This window comes from Phyllobates terribilis, unplaced genomic scaffold (genome assembly GCF_046119375.1).
Source record: "Phyllobates terribilis strain yellow unplaced genomic scaffold, ASM4611937v1 Scaffold_2__4_contigs__length_985480577, whole genome shotgun sequence".
NCBI classification, from domain to species: Eukaryota; Metazoa; Chordata; class Amphibia; order Anura; family Dendrobatidae; genus Phyllobates; species Phyllobates terribilis.
Window position 1 is genome coordinate 109775832 of NW_027362762.1, and position 21524 is coordinate 109797355.

The window sequence follows — 21524 nt, forward strand, 5'->3', positions numbered from 1 at the left end:
AAGAGGGCCCCAGACGGACGGGTATGTGAGGTCTTAGAGCGCGCACAAACCCCACAGGACGCGACAAAAGTTACCACCTCCTTATGTAAGTTAGGCCACCAAAACCGACGCGAGAGGAGATCCACAGTTGCTTTACTCCCCGGGTGTCCTGCCAAAACTGAGTTATGGTGTGCCTCGATCACCTTTTGTCGCAACTGATCTGGAACAAACAGTCTCCCCGGAGGTCCAACAGGGGCGTCCCCCTGAGCCTCCAATACCTCCTCCTCCAGCTCAGAGCATACTGCCGAAACCACCACCCCCTCCTGAAGGATAGGAATCGGGTCGTCCGTATTCCCGGCCCCAGGGAAACTACGAGATAAGGCATCCGCCTTTACATTTTTTGACCCAGGACGATATGTAACGACAAAATTAAACCTGGTAAAAAACAATGACCACCTAGCTTGTCTGGGATTCAGACGTTTCGCGGACTCCAGATATAGCAGGTTCTTGTGATCGGTGATGACGGTGACCGGATGGACTGCCCCCTCCAAAAAATGGCGCCACTCTTCAAAAGCTAACTTAATGGCCAAGAGTTCCCTATTGCCGACATCGTAATTCCTGTCAGCGGACGACAATTTTTTAGAGAAAAAGGCGCACGGATGCCACTTACCAGGGGACGAACCCTGTGACAATACTGCTCCCACCCCTACCTCGGAAGCGTCTACCTCTACAATGAATGGCTGTGACGCATCAGGTTGAATGAGTATGGGTGCCGAGGCAAAACATTTTTTCAAGGAGGAGAATGCTTGACAAGCCTTGTCAGACCACCTAGAAAAATCCGTCCCCTTTTTAGTCATGTCTGTGAGAGGCTTAACCATGGACGAGAAATTACGAATGAACTTCCGGTAATAATTAGCAAACCCCAGGAAACGTTGTAGTGCCTTAAGATTCTCTGGCCGATCCCACTCAAGAACTGCCCGCACTTTCCCAGGGTCCATACGAAAACCGGACGCTGAAACCAGGAAGCCTAAAAACTGGAGTTCCTGTACGGCGAATACACACTTTTCCCATTTGGCATACAGTTTATTATCCCGCAAGATCTGTAACACCTGCCTAACGTGCTCCTGATGAGACACCGGATCCGGCGAGTAAATTAAGATATCATCCAGATATATGACAAACTGTCCCACCAGGCGGCGAAAAATGTCATTAACAAAGTGTTGGAACACCGCCGGGGCATTAGTCAGACCGAATGGCATGACAAGGTTCTCATAATGCCCCTCCGGAGTGTTAAACGCCGTCTTCCACTCATCCCCCTCCTTCATCCTAATCAGATTGTACGCCCCCCTGAGATCCAACTTAGAGAACCATTTGGCGCCCACTATCTGATTAAAGAGATCGGGAATAAGTGGGAGCGGATACGGATCTCGGACCGTAATCCGATTAAGTTCACGGAAATCCAGGCAAGGGCGTAGGCCTCCATCTTTCTTCTTAACAAAGAAGAACCCCGCAGCCACCGGTGAAGATGAAGGTCTAATATGCCCCTTAGCCAGACTTTCTGAAATATAATCCTTCATGGCCTGCCTCTCAGGACCAGAAAGGTTATACAACCTAGCTTTAGGTAACTTGGCCTCAGGGAGCAGTTTTACAGAACAGTCATACTCGCGATGAGGAGGTAGTTCCTGACACCCTTTCTCCGAGAATACATCCTCAAAGTCCGCCAGAAATGGAGGTAAGACCCAAGGAGTAACCGCACCGATGACCGTGTTCATGCAGTTTTTATTACAGAATTTACTCCATTGGCTTATCTCTCTGGTTTGCCAATTAATAACCGGGTTATGCTTAGTTAACCAAGGAAGGCCCAACACTATAGGAGTGGGAAGACCCTCCAACACGTAGCAAGACAACAGTTCTTTATGTATCGCCCCCACTTGAAGTTTTACGTCATGCACAGCTTGCAAAAAACTTCCCTGACCGAGAGGCCTGGCATCGATCGAGAATATGGGGATGGGTTTAGCCAACTCACTCAATCGCATACCTTGAACCCGGGCAAACTGAGCATCAACCAGATTAGCCCCGGCCCCACTATCCAGAAGAACAGATATCCTCTCAGTTCTCGTACCCACCACCACCTCCGCCGGTACGAGAAACTGAGACGAACCTAGGGACGAAATACCTACTCCCAGATTGCCGTCCACCACACAACCTGGGATCAACAGTTTTCCGACGACTCTTCACTCTGCAAGGGACGGGATGGACACCCCCCAATAAAATGTCCCTTTCTCCCGCAGAAGAAACACCTTCCTGTCTTATGGCGCACCACCGGTCCCCTCCCCCGAAATGATGTCCCTCCTAATTGCATAGGCTCCTCTGGACTGACCAGGGGAACCACCATATGAGGGGACCTTGTAAGAGGTGGAGTCATCACAGGGGGTAGAGTTATCCCGCACCTCTCCCGAAGCCGTCTGTCAACGCGAATAGCAAGGGCCATAGCAGCTTCCAGTGACGCGGGAGAGTCATACTGTGCCAACACATCCTGTAATTTGTCGGATAAACCTTGACAAAACTGGCTCCTAAGAGCCGGGTCATTCCACTGGGTGTCCGTGGCCCACCTACGGAACTCCGAACAGAATTCCTCCGCCGGACGATCTCCCTGCTGGATCCTACGTAACTTAGACTCAGCAAGGGAGATCCGATCTGGGTCATCATATACGAGTCCCAGAGCAGCGAAAAACCTATCCACTGACTGGAGAGCCGGGGAGCCCGGGGGAAGAGAGAACGCCCAAGATTGTGGGTCCCCTTGTAGGAGCGAGATGACAATTCCCACCCTTTGTTCTTCACTCCCCGATGACCGAGGCCGCAGCCGAAAGTACAACTTGCATGCCTCCCGGAAAACAAAAAACTTGTCCCGCCCCCCAGTGAACCTGTCAGGGAGAGCTACTTTAGGTTCTGGTCCGGCTTGCTCCTGAGGATGCAAAACCTTGGACCTAACGTCTGCCAGCTCCATGGACAAACTCTGCAACTGCCGAGCTAGACCGGCTACTGGATCCATGGTAGCTGGAGAAAAACTAAGTGGGTCGGTGAAAATGTCACGCTGTCACTGTATACTGGAGGTAGGGGGCCTAAGCTGACCCTAAGCTGGGGCCCTGACTAATCCCTCAACCTGGAGGTACTGTTAAAGGTACAGAGGTCCAGGCCGCCAGCGTAACCCCTACCTCCTGAGGATCCCTGCACCTAAGTAATCTAGTCCTGAGAAGGACCCCGATCACAACAAAAGGGGACAAGTAATAATATGCCCACACACAGTACTTAGACGAACGAGACAGTACAAGGGAAAAACCAAAACCACCTTGCATACAAAAACTACACAACTACAACAGAGGGAACACCAACGGGAAAGAGGAAGGGAAAAAACACTCCAAATACACTTATCTCAGAAACTCCAAATACCACGATCCGCTCTGTTAGTCTGCATGAAATGCTTTCACCGACACTTCCCAAACAGACCAGCAGGCATTTGAAGGAGTCTCACTACAGCAGCATTGATTGCAGCTGGGCGAGGCTGGACCTCGTCTAGCACAGAGAGAGAGAGAATTAACTCCCTCACTGCCGAAAACACAAAGCACCAAAAAGTCAGCTGCGAGAATTCAGGCTGTGTAATCGTGACGATCTTCGTGGCGACACACCCGTGACAGCATTGCCTTGAAAATAAGTAAATACATAGTTGAATTTTTTATGATGAAAGCAACAACTTATATGTTCATAATAAAGGCTGTGATGTAAAGCAGTGACAGGATGTATTTATATGTTTTATGAACCATTTGTCAAGGGCATGTCAGAGGTGACAGACAGTCGCCCTGCAGTTGGTTGCAGGAAATCTGTACGTTTGGCATTACAGACATCTTCTTAGAGGCTGGCTGTCTCTAGGACCCAGCGGCTACCTCCCTCTGGCTAATTAGCTCCCTGGCCTGGGAGTCTTTCCCACACCTGGCGTGACACCATTAGACAACCTCAACCAATGTATATTTCACAGTATGGGATATTAGGTGGATCCATGCAAATCGATAATTACTGCTTTTATGATCTACTATACATACTATAGACCTCTTGTGCACTACAGATACAGCCTAAAATTAAAGAACTATATATTCCAACCCACATAGACCCATTTCAGGTTTGTTAGTCTTTCTTGTGTCTTGTGGTTTCTTGAGTCTTATCGCACCATAACCTTACTGATTTTTTTATTTCTCAGTGTAAGAGAAGGGCTATATGTCGATTTTGGCTGTGAAACAGGTCGTGCACTCAAACATCTTTTTATGCTACTGCTACATTGCAGCATAATGCAAATTAATGGGATTGCATTGAGAACCACATGAAATTGAGACAAGAAATTTGCAAAAATTAGAAGCAGGTTGATTTTTTGCAACTTGCTTTTTACTGTACATTGCGCGGCAATGAAGCAATCCGTGTATTTGCACTGTGCTGTACCAATACAAAAAGTGATACTCATAATATATAGAGTCATTACAAAGAGAGTGATCTATTTCAAGTGTTTATTTCTGTTAATGTTGATAATTATGGCTTACAGCCAATGAAAACACAAATGTCATTATCTCAGTAAATTAGAATAATTAACAAAAAACACCTGCAAAGGCTTCCTAAGCATTTAAAAAGGTCCCTTAGTCTGTTTCAGTAGGCTCCACAATCATGGGGAAGACTGCTGACTTGACAGATGTCCAGAAGGCAGTCACTAACACACTCCACAAGGAGGGTAAGCCACAAAAGGTCATTGCTAAAGAAGCTGACTGTTCACAAGAGTGCTGTATCCAAGCATATTAATGGAAAGTTGATGGGAAGTGAAAAGTGTGGTAGAAAAAGGTGCACAAGCAACTGGGATAACCGCACCTTGAAAGGATTGTTAAGAAAAGGCCATTCAAAAATTTGGGGAAGATTCACAAGGAGTGGACTGCTGCTGAAGTCATTGCTTCAAGAGCCACCACACACAGACGTATCCAGGACATGGGCTACAAGTGTCGCATTCCTTGTGTCAAGCCACTCATGACCAATAGACAACGCCAGAAGCGTCTTACCTGGGCCAAGGAGAAAAAGACCTGGACTGTTACTCAGTGGTCCAAGGTGTTGTTCGCAGATGAAAGTAAATGTTGCATTTAATTTGGAAATCAAGGTCCCAGAGTCTGGAGGAAGAGTGGAGAGGCCACAATCCAAGCTGATTGAGGTCTAGTGTGAAGTTTCCACAATCAGTCATGGTTTGGGGAGCCATGTCATCTGCTGGTGTAGGTCCACTGTGTTTTATCAAGACCAAAGTCAGCGCAGCCGTCTACCAGGACATTTTAGATCACTTCATGCTTCCCTCTGCCGACAAGCTTTTAGCAGATGGAAATTTCATTCTCCAGCAGGACTTGACACCTGTCCACACTGCCAAAAGTACCAATACCTGGTTTAAAAACAACAGTATCACTGTGCTTGATTGGCCAGCAAACTCGCCTGACTTTAACACCATAGAGAATCTATGGGGTATTGTCAAGAGGAAGATGAGAGACACCACACCCAACAATGCAGACGAGCTGAAGGCTGCTATCAAAGCAACCTGGGCTTCCACAACACCTCAGCAGTGCCACAGGCTGATTGCCTCCATGCCACGCCGCATTGATACAAAAGGAGCCCCGACCAAGTATTGAGGGCATGTACAGAACATACATTTCAGTAGGCCAACATTTCAGATTTTAAAATCATTTTTCAAACTGTTGTTATAAAGTATTCTAATTTACTGAGCTAATGACTTTTGTGTTTCCATTGGCTGTAAGCCATAATCATCAACATTAACAGAAATAAACACTTGAAATAGATCACTCTGTAATGACTCTATATAAAATGAGTATCACTTTTTGTATTGAAGAACTGAAATAAATTAACTTTTTGATGATATTCTAATTTAGTGAGATGCACTTGTAATTAAAAAGGATGCAGAGCAGCAACCACAACCTCACTCCCTGAGGAAACAACTTGTGAAACGCACGTTGGAGTGAAATAAATTTACTTTTTGATGATATTCTAATTTAGTGAAAAGCACTAGTACGTCACTTCTTGTTGATGAGTTGGTGCCCGAGCAGGCTTCCAATCTATGTAGATAAATGTAGTTGGTGGAACATGCATCGCTGGCTTAATGGCGCTGACATTCAGCCAGCGATGCGTGTCGCACCAACCACTGCGTTATACGTATTTTTCATATGCAGCTAGTACCTCAGCAATCTACAACATTCGGTGTAGTCGTGATGACTTTACTGCAGCTTGTCAGCAAAGACGAGCGGCAGAACTAGAGCCTTTATCATGAAAAATGTAATAATGGAAAACCCCTTTAAGGCCACGTTCAGTATTTGATCAGTATTTTAAATCTGTATTTGTAAGCCAAAATCAGGAGTGGAACAATCAGAGTTAAAGTATATAAGCGCAGTCAGACGGCCGTATAAACACGGACGATGATTGCATCGCAATGCTCGGACTGGCCGGCGGCTCTCCTGACCCGTCCATGCACTGAGATTGTCGCCTGTCTTATATCGCCGTCTGACTGCGCCCTAATAGAAAAACGTGCACCACTTCTGCATTTTTCACCCATTCCTGATTTTGGATTACAAATACGGCCGTAAAATACTGACCAAATACTGAACGTGGCCTAAAAAAGAGATTTGGCAATTTTTCAGAAGCAACACAACTTTCCATGAGTTGTCTAATTCCAGTCAGCTTCACCTGAATGGGGGATAAGCGGCATTATCGAAAAATAGCCTATGAACAAGAGAGGTGTTGTTTAGGTGAGGGATAAACTGACTAATTTGAGGATTTATCATGCAAATATCCTCTGTTTTAAGAAGAATAAATTATACTTGAGGTAGACAACATTTGGATCATGCCTTTCAACCACCCTATAACTTTTATAGCAAGAATGTTATGTCTGGGCTACTTTATGTAATGGTACTGATTGACTTTAACTATCAATTTACAGCTGTAATCCAAAGCAATACCATCTTGTACACTGCAGTTGACACTTCAAGTCTCCTTAATGCCCAGGCATTGAAGGGTTTGTCCATGCTTTTTTTTAAAAAAAAAAATGGCCTGGAAAAAGGAATTGAGCAGAGGCTCAAGTATTCAATCCACAGCCTCTCTGGCTGTCTCTGCAACAATGACGTCATGTCCATTATTCATGTAACTGCTGCAGCCAATCATTGCCTAAACAGTGATTCTTCCATCTACTGCGTGTAACTACTGAAGTAAATGATTGGCTGCAGCAGTCACATGAATGATGGATGTGACATCACTGCTGAATTCCATAGATGAGTAAATATTGTAATTTAGACCGTCCTAATACTTTATTCTGGGAAACATGGTTGCAAGACAACAGCCTGTCTTATGTAGCAATTGCATGGTCATTGTCCTCACCATAATCACAGGCTGTTGTAGAGAAGTGCAACTTCTATTTATACAGCGTAGAACAGTAGCTGTAAGGTATTGGGATCCCGAGTTAAAGTCCAACAGAACAGCAATACATGCATAAATCCCCCCCCCTTCTAAGGTATATTTTTTAGATCGTTACAATTTAGATATTACAGTGTGTTGTTAAAGCACCCCTCCAGCGTTGTTTTTTTGCAGTTAGAGTGGCTCTTTAGATGTAAATCCCCTGCCCATGGTCATATACTCATCCTCCGTTGTCTTCACCGTTTTTTTAGCGCCGCTCTGGACTCACGGCGCCATCTTGTGAGTGCAGCTCCTGACAGCCAGAATTTACGTCACGAGTTCTCAATACAAGTCTATGAAAGCCAGAACAAGGCCAGAACGAGACGGTCAGACTTGTATTGAAAAGTGACCTCGGGTGTGCTCCATGAAACACTGGAGCAGCCGGTAGGTCACTATTTGCTGGAGACTGACGGTGGAAACGGATGAAGGCGGCGGTAGGTGAGTATGAAACAGTGGACTTACATTTACAGCACCACTCCAGTGGCGCAATAAGAAAAAAAACAAACACTGGAGTGGTGCTTTAAACATGTTGTTGATTACTTCTGGTTGCCATCTGTTTACCCTAGCAAGATAGGTGGAAGTCATTTGGACATTAAAAAAGGCTGTTTGAATTACAGAGCTCAAAACGTGTTCAATTGACTCCAAAGGGAACTCACAGCGTCCGGGCTGTGCTCAGATGTCTGTGATAATCAGTGCGGTGTCGGATGGCAGTGAGGGTCGCGGCCGCCCCCGCATTGTGTTCCGACGTCGAACACATTATCACGGACATCTGACCACAGCCCTTCTACACACATTTTCCAGGCAAATTAAGGCTTTTTTTAATTATGAGATTTATTCACCGCAAATCCATTTTTTTTTTCAGAAAATTAGGCAAATAGAGCGAAGTAGCATTTAAACAAAATCCGCTCATCTCTGGTAAAAGACAGAAATAAGAAGCCTTCTTTTATATAAAAAACTAATGAACCGCGTGCGCCATTTCGAAGAATTTGGCACAAAACAAGTCAAAGGATATCACAAAATAAACAACTGAGCACATTTAAAAAAAACCGCAAATGATGAAAGGGGCCCTAATGTCAAGCTGCGTGCCCACGAAGCATTTTCCAAGCGTTTATGCTGCGGAATTTACGCAGCGTAAACGCTTGGTAATCCGTCCCCTGCGGTCCCCAATGACAAGCCGCAATGTTAATGCCCATGCTGCGGATTTTTCCACAGCATTTATGCTGCGCTCAAAAATCCGCAGCATGTCCACTAATTTTGCGGACACACAGCGTAATCGCCGCCATTGACTTGCATTGGACCGCGTGACATCCGCATGACTACATGTGCAGAAGCGGATATTACACGGTTTAATGTGCGGATGGTACCCAGGTCTGGAGGAGAGGAGACTCTCTTCCAGACCTGGGTACCATAGAAACTGTAAAAAAAAAAAAAAAAAAAAATTAAAATAAAAAATAAAGATTATACTTACCTTCCGATGTCCTCCCGGTGTTTTCTCCCCTTCGTCTGGTCTGCTGTATGGGTCGTGGTGTTGTGAAGGACCTGCCATGACATCATTGAGTTGTGTGACCTGTCACATGACCCAATGACGTCACCGCAGGTCCTTCACACTACCGCAAGCAGTGCAAAGAGACCGGACGCGGCGGAGAAAACACCGGGGGCCATCGGAAGGTAAGTATAATCTTTATTTTTTACCATTCTTATTCTTTTTTTTTTTTTTTTTTTTAAACTAACTTGCTCACACTACTATAAATGCATGCCGGTTGCATGGATTAAGGCTGTGTGCCCACGTAGCATTTTTCAAGCGTATATGCTGCGGAATTTCCGCAGCGTAAACGCTTGAAAAACGCATGTATATCCGCACCCCATGGTCCCCAATGGGATTCCGCAAGTTCTATGCACATGCTGCGGATTTTTCCGCAGCGTTTATGCCGCGTTCAAAAATCCGCAGCATGTCATTTAATTTTGCGTTTCCGCAAGCGGAATTGCCTTTGTCCAATGCATAAAAAACGCAAGGCAATTCCGCATGTGGAAAACGCATGATAAACGCGCGAAAAATGCGCGATAAACGCATGCGGAATTCCGCATGCGTTTTTCCGGGAGAGGACTTGCATTTATGCAGCAGAAATTTTCTGCTTCATAAATGCAACGTGGGCACATAGCCTTATATAGTGTGACCAAGTTGTCAAGCACTTTTCCAAGTGATGCTGAAATCGCTTGGAAAGCCCTTGATAACCCGCATGTGGAAATGCAGGTGAAGAACGCTTGACAAACACTTCTACCTGGCGGGAAAAAACGCATGTAAAAATCGCAAGCGTTTTTCCTGCCAGGGAGAAGCGTAAAAATATGCAGCATTTCTGCATCGTGGGCACATAGCCTCACCGTCCACTGCAGATAAATCTGCTGCACACGGCCTGGTGACTGCTCTGCCCCATTATTCCCTTGTTTTTCTGTAATTTCTTATTCCTGTTTTCCTCACACTTCCCCCTTCCTTCTCTTTTCTGCTCCTCCTCAGTCCCACAATCATTACTCATCTCCTCCCCTCCCCGTGCTTCCCTCCTGCCTTTCCCTCTTTCTCCGCCATTTCTGCAGTTACCTCTCATTTTCCTATCTCCGCTCACTCTCCCTCCCTCACAGTCTCCTCGTGCTAACCTCTCGCGCGCGCTGCCATAGCGACCCGTGCAGCCAATCACGTGCCGGCGCGCTCTGGATGACGCACTTCCGGTGCGACTATCATTCATCGCACACCACCACGTTTCCTACCGCCATTACTACGTTTCGCAGACAGCGCTGCCTTCTTTCCTTCATCTACCGGACTTCAGGTACTTTGCCTCCTGGTTGTGTTCTTAGTTTGTCCCTTCTTCTCCATATATTTATTTGCCATGCTTTTTCGTTCTCTTGTACTTTTTTTTTTTTTTACCACCTTCTCCTTCCTATCCTAATATCCCATGTGCCATTCAAGGGAATAGGCTATAAACTGCAATCTACGGGGCTGCAATGTTCTTCCCTATATGTCACTTAAAGGGGTTGTCACCTTGTTCAGCCATGACTGCAGTCTGCTAAAAAATATAGCATGGTATACTCCCCTTCCCCAGGTCCATCAGCGAATCTCCTCAGCTGCAGCGCAGACATCATGTCAACAGCTCTGCAGCCAATTAGTGAGCTCTGCAGCCAATCAGTGAGCTCTGCCTGTGTAGGTGACTCACCCCCTGGGCCATGTTGTAGTGCGGCGCACGTGTGCGCGGGGGAATACCTGGAGCCGGATCGCTGGGGGTTGTAGTTTTCCGTGGCGGTGACCCGGTCCGTGCCCAGGGTGGTCAAACCAAGTGGCAGTTATTGGTATGATGGTATTAGTGTCCGACTACGCCACCCGTTGAATGCGGTTATGAAACCGCCGCTACAGGGCAGACCGCTGAGGCCGGTGGTATGGTTGTGCAGCGTGGATGGTATAACCCCCAACGGGAGGGGTATAGCCTCAGGGCAGCTGGTGAAGCAGGAAATGATGATAGTGGTAGTGGTGGTGTGACATGGAAGCTCAGAGACGTGCATTGCAGTTTTCACAGCTTTACTCACAGTTGGTGTTCAGATCACTTCGGCCAAGAGTGACCACCCGAGCCGTGCTGCGTCCACCAAGTGCGGGACTCGGCCAACTCCCAGGCAGTTCCAGAGCGTGGTCCTGAGCTCCCCTCTCCTCCTTCCTACTGGCCGTCCCCACCAGGGATCCACCTTTGTCCTGCTCCCTCGGGCCTTCTGGTGGTGAAACCTTTCCCGGCTTCCCTGACCCTATACGTGGTATGCCTTCCTGGTGGATGTGGCGAGGGGTCGCGCCAAAACTTGACCACGACCTCCGGTTCCTGGCTAAGGATAATTGGCCTCCACCAGTTTGGGATCCGGTACCCTTTTCTGCCAACCCTTCACCCGTTAACTCGTGGGATCTCAGGGTTCCCTCTCTTCTTGCGTCTCTGGGCCTTTCCTGGTGTTCCTGTTTCTCCTTCTTCTTCTTTCTCTCTCTCTCTCTCTCTGCCTCAGGCCTCCTCTCCAGGCCTGGCTCTGGAGCTGGGCCCAGACTGAGCCACAGCTCCCTGTCAGCCCTCTCTGGCTGAGCTCCTCTCCTCTTCTCCTCCAGACTGTGCTTCACCGAACTCACTCTGTCCTAAGATGGTGCCCACCTTATATACCCCCTTCTGACACCCGAGCCCAGGTGACTAGCACCCAATGGGCTCCTACCTATGCCCAGAGTCCCTCCCCTCTCTGCTCCTACACCACTGGGATGTTCCTCCCCCCTCCCCACTCCAGCCAGGGACAGAAGCTGTCGTACCTGCACATCTATCTGGTGGGAGTACCGTTGGTCTGTCCCTCGGAAATGGGGTGTATGTGGTGCATGCAGCCTACTGAGCTCCGTTCCACGCTCCATCCTTACCCGGGAGTGGAATACCACACCTCTGGTTCGAGGTGCAATACCCCTGTAGCAGCCAAGTCCTCGGGGTGCTACATAGGCGCCATGCTCCCTTCAGAACATCAGAGCTCACTAAATGGCTTCTGCGCTGTCAGCATGACAGGTAATGCCTGTTACCAGGAGCATCGGTGCAGAGTCACAGTTTATTTTTTTAACAAACTGCAGCTGGGGCAAACTTTGTCTAAAAGTAGACAACCCCTTTAAAGGGAGTCTGTTACCCCCCCCCCAAAAAAAAAACACATCAATTATATCACCTATACATGTGCATTCAAATCATATCTGTAATATAGATTTGAGTGGTTTAGTTCCCAGCAAAAAGATTTAATTCATAGGCTAATGAGGAGGCTTCAGTGCACCCTCAACTGGGCCAAATGGCTCAGTGCACAGTTACCCCACCTCCAATTAGCATTCTGAGCACTGTCATTGTGATTAAAGGAAATCTGTCACCAGGTATCAAAGCATCCTGATGTAGGAGCAGAGTCCCTGATTACAGGGATGTCACTTGCTGGGCTGGGTTTTGCTGTTTCAATACAATCTTTGTTCTATCAGTAGGAGATTATTACCAGCCAGTTTGGCAGATTAGTCCTACCACTCCCCAGCACTGATATGCAGCTCTGTACAATGTTCACAGAAAGCTGTGGTGTGGATGGGATTATACACATCCACAACTGTTCTCTGCTCAATCTGCAACAGAGAAAACTGTCACTATCATAACTAATGCACCCAGTAAACTAAATGACACATCACTGGAATCGGGGTCTTAGTCCCTACCTCATGGTACTGTCTTATTATATAACGAAAACCTGCAGACAGATTCTCTATGATAAGAACTAAATCAGTATCTCTGCACCTCCCACAGAGCTGTGGCTGCAGATATTGCTGGCTCCTATGTAAGCACGGTTGCGCTCCTGCAGTATCCGTGCAGAGCTTCTGATGGAGTTCTGGCAGCACTTTCTTGAGCGCCGTCAGTTAGAATACTACAGTGCCCAGGGTGCAAATTGAGATGGTATAATTGTTCATTGAGCACTTGGCCATTACAAGGGTGCATCAAACCCGTCTCATTCGCTTATGTAATCATACTCTTTTCTGGCAACTAAAACACTAAAATCTATACTGCAGGTATGCTTTTTATATAGGGGCTAAATTCTCTATGTTCCTATATTAGTGGTTTAATTTGGGGGTCTTCCTTTAAGGTGCTTTTATGATATCTGACTTTACAGCATTAAACGACCACCGGTAAATATTTTGCTGCAGTTTGACTGCTCTTCAGATACACACTGATTGCTCTGTGATACATCATTCCATGCACATAGGCTGCCATTATTCTTGGCAGCAAAGGTCCTGCACAGGACGATACACTATTGAGAATGATGATCTCTTTTGCACCACCGTAATCATTTCACCCGATGAACGAGCGTTTTGCTCATTTGTTGGGTGATTGGCAGTCTGTTTAAACTGCACTATAATCTTGAACTGAGCGTTTCTATGAAGTCTTGTTCAACATAATAATTGTGAAGTGTAAATTGACCTTTAGTTGTGGCTAGTGCTGCTTTCAGCTGTTTGTGGAATGTCTGACCCATCGATCTCATGACCCATCCCACAGATAAGAACGCTTTCATTAAAGAGGTGGTCCACTACTTTTTGATTGACGATCTATGTCTGATCAGCTGGGTTTCCGAAACCTGGCATCCCCGACTACATGTTGTCATTTGCTGTCACAGTGCGGAAGTACTCACTTGCTGAGCTGCTCCGTCTTCTTGTAGTGGCTGCAGCAGGGTACTGCACACCTGCTTCCTAGTCAAATCAATAGGAGGAGGATGTGTAGTACCCTGCGGCAGCCACTATCAGAAGACGGAGCAGCTCTGCAAGTGAGTACTTGGCGGCCGCTGGCACCGATAACAGCTGATCCTCGGGGGTGTCAGACCTCGGCAGATCAGACATAGATGACCTATCCTGAGGATAGGTCATCCACCAAAATGTAATGGACAACCTCTTTATGCATCCTTACAAAAAAAAATAATGATCTGTGCAGATGAAAAAGCACATGGTTTCCATACCGATGCAATCAGTTTGGATCAAACTTATGGTAGATAACGAACCAAAGACTTATCAATTTTTTTTTAAAGATTTATGTATAAATCAGCTGCTACTTTCAATAAATTATGTTGAGAAACAGCTCAGACGTTAGTTGGCATACAACCACAAGTATGCAAATCGCTTACTTGCTGTCACGAGGCGACTGCTGGAATCGGCATGTGGAGCCGAATCCTAGCAGGGTGTATATTACACACCATTAGGATTCTGCATACTGTATGACTTGCTGAAAATTTCCTTGAGTGGACAACTCCTTTAACTATTTGTAAAACAGCTTTATCACACTGGGTGGGAGCCACGATGTAATGAATAGCGCCAGTGTCGTCTGATGTGGATCATGTTACCGATCCATGTTTGGGCTGTGTGTCACTTTTCAATGGAATTGTCACAGAGACAAGTACCATTTTATACAAGAGAAATGAGCTAGCAACCACAAACAAGGATAGCAATGCAATCAAAATTATTCCCCCCCCTTGCAAATTAGATCTATTAGCAACGTTTACAAGCATTCTGCTGTCTGCAATAAATTAATGAAGCAAGAGCAATGTAAATGGCTCAACACAAGTAATGAAACTAGTGATTTCTCCAAATTTAGCACAAAATGCCACTCTTACAGACTACAGTACATTTAGGCTCTAATTCATCCAACTATGTGCCAGAAAACTGTTACAAAAACCTTTGCAAAGTTACAAATATTTTGCACAACACTGGGTCATGCAAAAATGTATCTACTTTTGCATTTACATTTCCCAATTTGAACAGTTTTGGCAAAGTGGAGGGGGCATGGCTATGCATACTCATCAAATTAATAGTGTCTGTGTTTCTACTGTCAGAAATGTTACTCTGGTCTCTGACTGGAGTGACATTCTTGGCGAGGAACATGGAAGCCCACTGATAAGATGAGCTGAATTCAGTAAGAGGTATGCTACGCTTAATGAATTTGGCGCATCTTATTTCTGTACGCCCCTGATTCAGACCGGAGTACAGAACGCCAGCTGTAATGAATTGGGGCCAAAGACTCTTACACAGTGCCATTAGAGGGCCCATTTGAAGCTCTCTGTGACCAGGGCTGTGGAGTCGGTAGGCTAAACCTCCGACTCCTCAATTTCCATGACACCGACTTGAACTCCGACCCCCTCATACATGGCTCATGTTTAAGTGATAAATTTACTGTACCACAAATTCATCTCAGCTAAAAGTCTAGACCCTTAGATCAGGAATAGGACAGACATTTATAGGACATTTCATAACTTTCCCAAATTATGAAAAAAATATTCCCCACAACCTGCATTGAACTACTGTACCCAATTATATATTTTAGGAGTTGGAGTCGGTCCATTTTATACCGATTCCGATTCCACAGCCCTGCCTGTGACAGTCTCTGCAAACTTAACAGGAAGTAAAGTGCTGCGGGCATTGTTATTCTGCCTATCAAAATGATGAAACCAGTTAGCTCCTTTGATTGACAGCTAGGATAAATGGCATTGTCACGCCACTGACCTAAGCTGTGTGCTCTCAGTTGCTGTTAGATAAGGCATCTTTGCTTCAAATTAGCTCAGGGCCACTGAAGTTGGCTGGATCCTGTGCTTACAAGCTTTATTTGAAAGAGCTAGTAAGTGCTGTTCTCCTTGCCTGGGAGACCAGCTTCCACTGCTAAACTGTCGGTTGGCCAGTAAATAATAAAATTAAAAATCCTTCCGTTCTTGAGAATGGAGAGGATTTTTAAAAACTAGTGATTTACAAAGTTGCTTGCTGTATATGAGCACTTTGTAAATTTAAGCTTTAAAATATTGAGAATTAGCATTTATTGGGGTTCATTTGCTTCTAGTGATTTGCGTTATATGAGAGATGAAGACGACCCCAGCAATAGTGTGAATAGACTCTAAAGGGGGCGTTTACATTGCACAGTTATCTTGAATGAGCAATCATAGGAACTCTCGTTTCTGAATATTCGCACAGTCTAAACAGGCTGACAATCCCAACCACCTGACAAGTGAGCAAAACACTCGTTTGTCAGGTGAAATTCTTTTCTTTTACACAAAAGATCATTGTTCTCGGCAGCGCATCATCCTGTGTAAACAGGAACTGTTCTGACGAGACCAATGGTAGCCTGTGTGCACTGAGCGATATATTACTGATCGTTCAGTGCGTTTGTGATGGTGCGGCCTGTAAGCCGGTTATTGAATGATCAGACAGCAAGGAGCTTAGTGCCAACAGTCGGATGCTTTACATGTGAAAAGGGGCATACTTAATAAAAATGTACAATAATCATGAATAATACAAGACACTGACGGGTACAGGAGGACAGAGGACCCTGCCCGCGAGGGCTCAGTCTACAAGGGATGGGTGAGGATACAGTGGGTGAGGGTAGATCTGGTCGTGTAGCGGTATGGTGGACCGGTGGTTACTGCAGGTTGTAGGTTTGTCAGAAGAGGTGGGTCTACAGGTTCCTTTTGAAGGTTTCCACGGTGGGAGAGAGTTCCAGAGTAGGGGGGATACACGGGAGAAATCTTGTATGCGGTTGTGGGAAGAGGAGATAAGAGGGGAGTAGAGAAGGCGATCTTGTGAGGAGCAGAGGTTACGTGCAGGTATGTACCGGGAGACTAGCTCACAGATGTATGGAGGAGACAGGTTGTGGATGGCTTTGTATGCCAAGGTTAGGGTTTTGAACTGGAGTCTTTGGGCAGTGGAGAGCCAGTGAAGGGATTGACAGAGGGGAGAGGCCGAGGAATAGCGGGGGGACTGGTGGATTAGTCAGGCAGCAGAGTTAAGGATAGGGGGTTCGAGAATGCTAGCAGGGAGGCTACAAAGTAGGAGGTTGCAGTAGTCGAGGCGGGAGTTGATGAGGGCATGGACTAGTGTATTTGCAGATTCTTGGTTAAGCAATGTACGGATCTGATAGATATTTTTGAGTTGGAGTCGGCAGGAAGTGGAAAGGGCTTGGATATGAGGGAGAGATCAGAGTCCGGGGTTACCCCGAGGCAGCAAGCTTGCAGGACTGTGGACAGTGAGCTGCCATTGACCTTGATGGATATGTCTGTTGGGGGGTTGAGCGAGATGGGGGTGGGGGGAAATGATGAATTCTGTTTTATCCATGTTATTCAGTGAAGACACTTTCCTATTACTGAGATAGATGACAGCTGGTGCTTATAAGATTCTATGTAGATGGGAGGAGGAGCTAGAGCTCCTCCCTCTTACATTAAATTGTATCCATAGCAACTCGGTAATGGAACACTCTGTCTTCACTGAATACAGATTTGACCTCAACTAAGAATTTTGATAATTACTGACCAGTTTTGGCAGAGAAAGAAGACAATTTCTCTGATAAGATATATTTAAAAGTTTCTTATTTCCATGTGTCTTATTGATTTATGAAATTAATATGCCGGTTACTCTTTAAACCTCTGATCTCACAGTCCAGTGAGTGTGATCTTGCTGCCGTTCTGCCGGACAGGAGAAGTATGAAGCTATGTAGCTTTGTGTCTTGTGTAAGTTGCAGCTGTCTTATCCTGAACCTTCGTACATATTAATAGTTCAGGATGGTGAAATACACATCTAAACTGCTGGTGTAAAGTTACCTCCTCGCAGCAGCAATGGCTACAGGAGCTCCCAGTGCTGCTTGTATCACTGAGCTTTGCTGGTCCTCATACGTAGTGTCATCGCTATGCTTCTGTCTTCTGTCGTAATAGTTATATTGTGTTGTTTACTTTTCCTGCCTGTAAGGCCAAGTTCACATTAGGTGCAGATTTCTAAACTGAAATCTTCAGCGTGTGAATGAGATGAAGTTAAAATTCACCCACTTTGCTGGTGATGTAAAATACTGATGATTTTGTAGGCAAAATATTCTCCACATATTCAGTGTGTGAACCTGCTCTGATGGTCCTTCAAGACAAACCTTTTACAAAGCTATATTTACTGCTTTTCTTATGTGGGAGTAAAATGATCAGGCATGTTGAATTCCAACATGCTTGCCCCTTCTTTTTTTTTTTTCTTCTTTTCTCTGGTATTGGCCATCTGGGGATCGCCCTGACAATCCCATATAGATTATATTATTGGCTGGTTCTTCCCATCAGTGAAAAAGTAGTGGACAACCTCATTAATGGCTTGTTTAGACAGGTCAACTGCACTTCCCATGTGTACAGAACGATCGTTAATACGTAGACTATCATTTCTCTCGGCAGCACATGTGCTGTTTATATTGGCTGATGTGCTGCCAAGGGCAATGATTTGTAGCAAAAGGTCATTTCATCCTACGAACAAGCATTTTGCTCGTTCTTTGGGTGATCGTCGACCCTTTTATGTAGATTGATAATGGGAAAATAAATGTTGTAATAACGCACATTCTTGATTATTGAGCAGTGTAAATGCACATTTAGTAACATTTTAGAGGGTGACTGGTAATGTCCATAACATTTAGACGATGTATCTGCTTTTATCATTGGCTAAGTGACTTTTGCATTGTATGAACATGATGTTAATAACCTGTTCCACTCGCTTGTCTTTCAGGGTTCTGACATGTCCTATATGGTGCTGGCAGGTTACATGTGCTATGACAAAAATTAGTCAATGGGTCACCACAATGGCTTCCAAGACTCCGGGATCTACAGTATCATTGGTTGGACAAGGGTCATTTTTAGATAAGCCCTCACTTCACATGGTGGGGTACTTGGGAAAAGTCAGTGAAACGTTTTCTTTATTTTTGTTTTTCTGCGCATATGTTTTATTGTTCAATTTTTTATTTTTTTTTCTTATCCACGGAAATCTTTAAAAAAAAAAAAATGTAAAAGGCGAAAGATATCCACAAACAATGTTACGATGTAACATGTAGCTCCAGTTTCTTATATCTGTGGTATGGTATTAATGGTGACAGCTGTCTAAATATATCTAAAAAACAGTGTTTCTATGTACCTGTATGTATTTGTGAGCATAGCTGCCTCCACTTCTGCCGAGCTTTCAGTGTGAGCAGATTGGTCATTTACTCTAAGGCTATGTTCACACCTTGCGTTTTTTTCCCCGCAGTCAAAGCCTGCTCTCTTGGCAGTAAAGAAGCAGTCAAAAGAGCACGTTTTGCTGCGTATTTGCTGTGTTTTTATAGTTTCTTGTGCATGCTGATAAAGTTTAGTGCCCCCCAAAAAAGATGATGCAGCTTCCTTAGGTTTTTGCGCTAAAACACAGCAAAATATGATACTTACGTTTTTTGCTGTGATTTTGTCTTTCCTCTTTGCTTTCTATGAGTGAAAAAAAGCTGAGAGAAGTGACATGCCACAGTTTGCAAAAATGCAGCAGTTTTTCAAATCAGCCAGGAAAAAAAAACTGTGCATGAGATTTCTGAAATCTCATAGCTTTTGCTGGTACTGTAAAACGCAGCTTAAATTTGCATAACAAAAACGCAATGTGTGCACATGGCCTTACTAAGGTTAAATTCACACAAGTGTAATACAGGTGCAAAACCTGACCCGACTGTGTGGCTCATCAACAGAAATCTCGGCACCACGGGTGTTAATTTGGTTGATCTTATGCACTGTCAGATTGGGATTTGTTCTTGTATTACTGTGATGTGAACTAGGTTTAAAGCCCCCCATACACATTGCACTAAAGTCTCTCAAACCCACCAATATATGTGAGATTGGCCGACAGGTCAGTTTGTAGCGGTCTTCTGACTTTCCCCACGGCTGGCTGATCTTTTTGTTTTCCGGGACATAAGCCGTCACCAGAGGAGTCTGGCGGTGGCGCTCTCATAGAGATCACAGGGGCACTTGGCTGATCGCTCCTGTGTATGGGAGTAAGGAGAGAGCGCTGCAAGCTGAGCAATGACTGTCGACAGATGTCTAATATGTTTGACACGAAACACAAATAATAAAACCGTTGTAGAACTGCTCTGTCAGCATCGTTCTACAAAATGCTGTCTGAAATGTTTAATACTGTTAGTTAGCAGCAGAATGAAGCATTGTTGAACTGTAAAATTCCCCATCTTATTTATTATTGATCTCCCGATGGTTAACGCTGTCTTCGTTTATTTTCTAGTGGTTGATGCGCTGTGCATTCATGTGACGGCTGACCCCAGTGATTGGCTGCAGCGGTACGTGCTTAACATACAAGCATTACCGCTAGAGGCCAGAATTTCGCTGCATCGGTCACATGGATGAACCGCACGTCACTTCTGCAAGAAAGTAATACGTCCTACTGATAAACGTGAATAAACACAAACAATGAAATATAATTTTATTAATACATCAAGATAAAATTAAATTAAATACGTATAGAAGGGAGAGGACCATACACAAAGGATATTTCACAGCCAAACGTATAGAGTGGGTATAATGAAATAACAATGTTATTTTCCCTAACCGAAATGATAGATCTGTATATGGATATAGCAGCAGGGTCAATAAATGTACATGTATAGGGAATTGATTTGTTATAAGTATAAAAGAACCTCTGCAAATATCACACAAACAGCAGGGAATAACACAGGATAGGAAACCCCAGAACTCCGACGTACGTTTCGCCAGGTGGCTTTCTCAAGGAGTTTGTAAACAGTGACCAATGGGCTCCACCAAAGCTTTTGCTCTGGAGTGTCTGGGAATTGACAAGCTAAGTAATGTTTAATTAGAAAATACATAACATTTCCTGCTGCCAGAAGAAAGTGTTATTTCTGATTTATTTCCATAACTGGAGGTGAGCGGGGCTGATGCTGCCATATGTACTTATACCTGCCTGGGCACATGCACGATTGGCGGCTATTGTGAGTCTGTCCAATTCAGGTGCTAGATATGTCAATCACTCTTTAGTCTATTATAATGAAAAACTATTGGCTCTAAGTAATGGGAAGCTGCTAAAGTGGTCCCAGATCACAGATTCTCTAAAGCAAATGCGTGCCTTTATTAAAAGGGTTGTCCACCACTCCGACAACCCCATCTTAATTGCTATATTCTCCTGTGTAAACAACCTATAGTCACCTATTATGCCGGAGGCTTTCCTGCAACACCTGCTCTCACTCACTGTCCTCTCACTTGCTTCTGACGAATAAAACACCCAGAAGAAGTGAAAGCTGCTGCTGCTTTTTGACCTCCGGAGTGTCAGTTACTTACAAAGGAAAGTGAGAGTCAAGAGGTCGCTGATTGGCTGCAGGGCACACTTGGCATCATGTCAGGACAGGCGCCAGTGTAGTTTTATGATCTTTATAACTTGTAATTCGGTGTGACAGGAGCTGCTCCTCACTGCTCCCCCCCTCCTGTGTGGGTCAGACCCGGAGGGGAGAACAGTGAGGAGCAGCTCCTGTCACACCGAATTACAAGGGTTATAAAGATCATAAAACTGCACTGGGCATCTCCTCTTTATAGTGTGTGGGGGCAGGAACAGTACAAACCTTTTTTTTTTTTTTTACCTCCACGGAGTGGGCAGGAACAGTACAAACTTTTTTTTTTACCTCCCTGGAGTACCCCTCTAAGTCTTCCACATTTAAATGTAC

At 45.1% G+C, this 21524-nt stretch overlaps 1 protein-coding gene and 1 long non-coding RNA gene across 2 annotated transcripts in view; one reads left to right on the forward strand and one right to left on the reverse strand.

Moving 5' to 3' along the window:
* The window catches only part of LOC141195563 (uncharacterized), a 31964-nt gene extending 21759 nt beyond the window's left edge, over nt 1-10205 (reverse strand). The window contains exon 1 of the long non-coding RNA XR_012268151.1: nt 10100-10205. This is a non-coding gene — a long non-coding RNA (uncharacterized lncRNA). The remainder of the gene's footprint in view (nt 1-10099) is intronic.
* The window catches only part of USPL1 (ubiquitin specific peptidase like 1), a 28437-nt gene continuing 17105 nt past the window's right edge, over nt 10193-21524 (forward strand). Inside the window, exons 1-2 of the mRNA XM_073662490.1 lie at nt 10193-10325; nt 18560-18728. Coding sequence (XP_073518591.1) covers nt 18603-18728 — 126 coding nt within the window. The 5' untranslated portion in view covers nt 10193-10325; nt 18560-18602. The remainder of the gene's footprint in view (nt 10326-18559; nt 18729-21524) is intronic.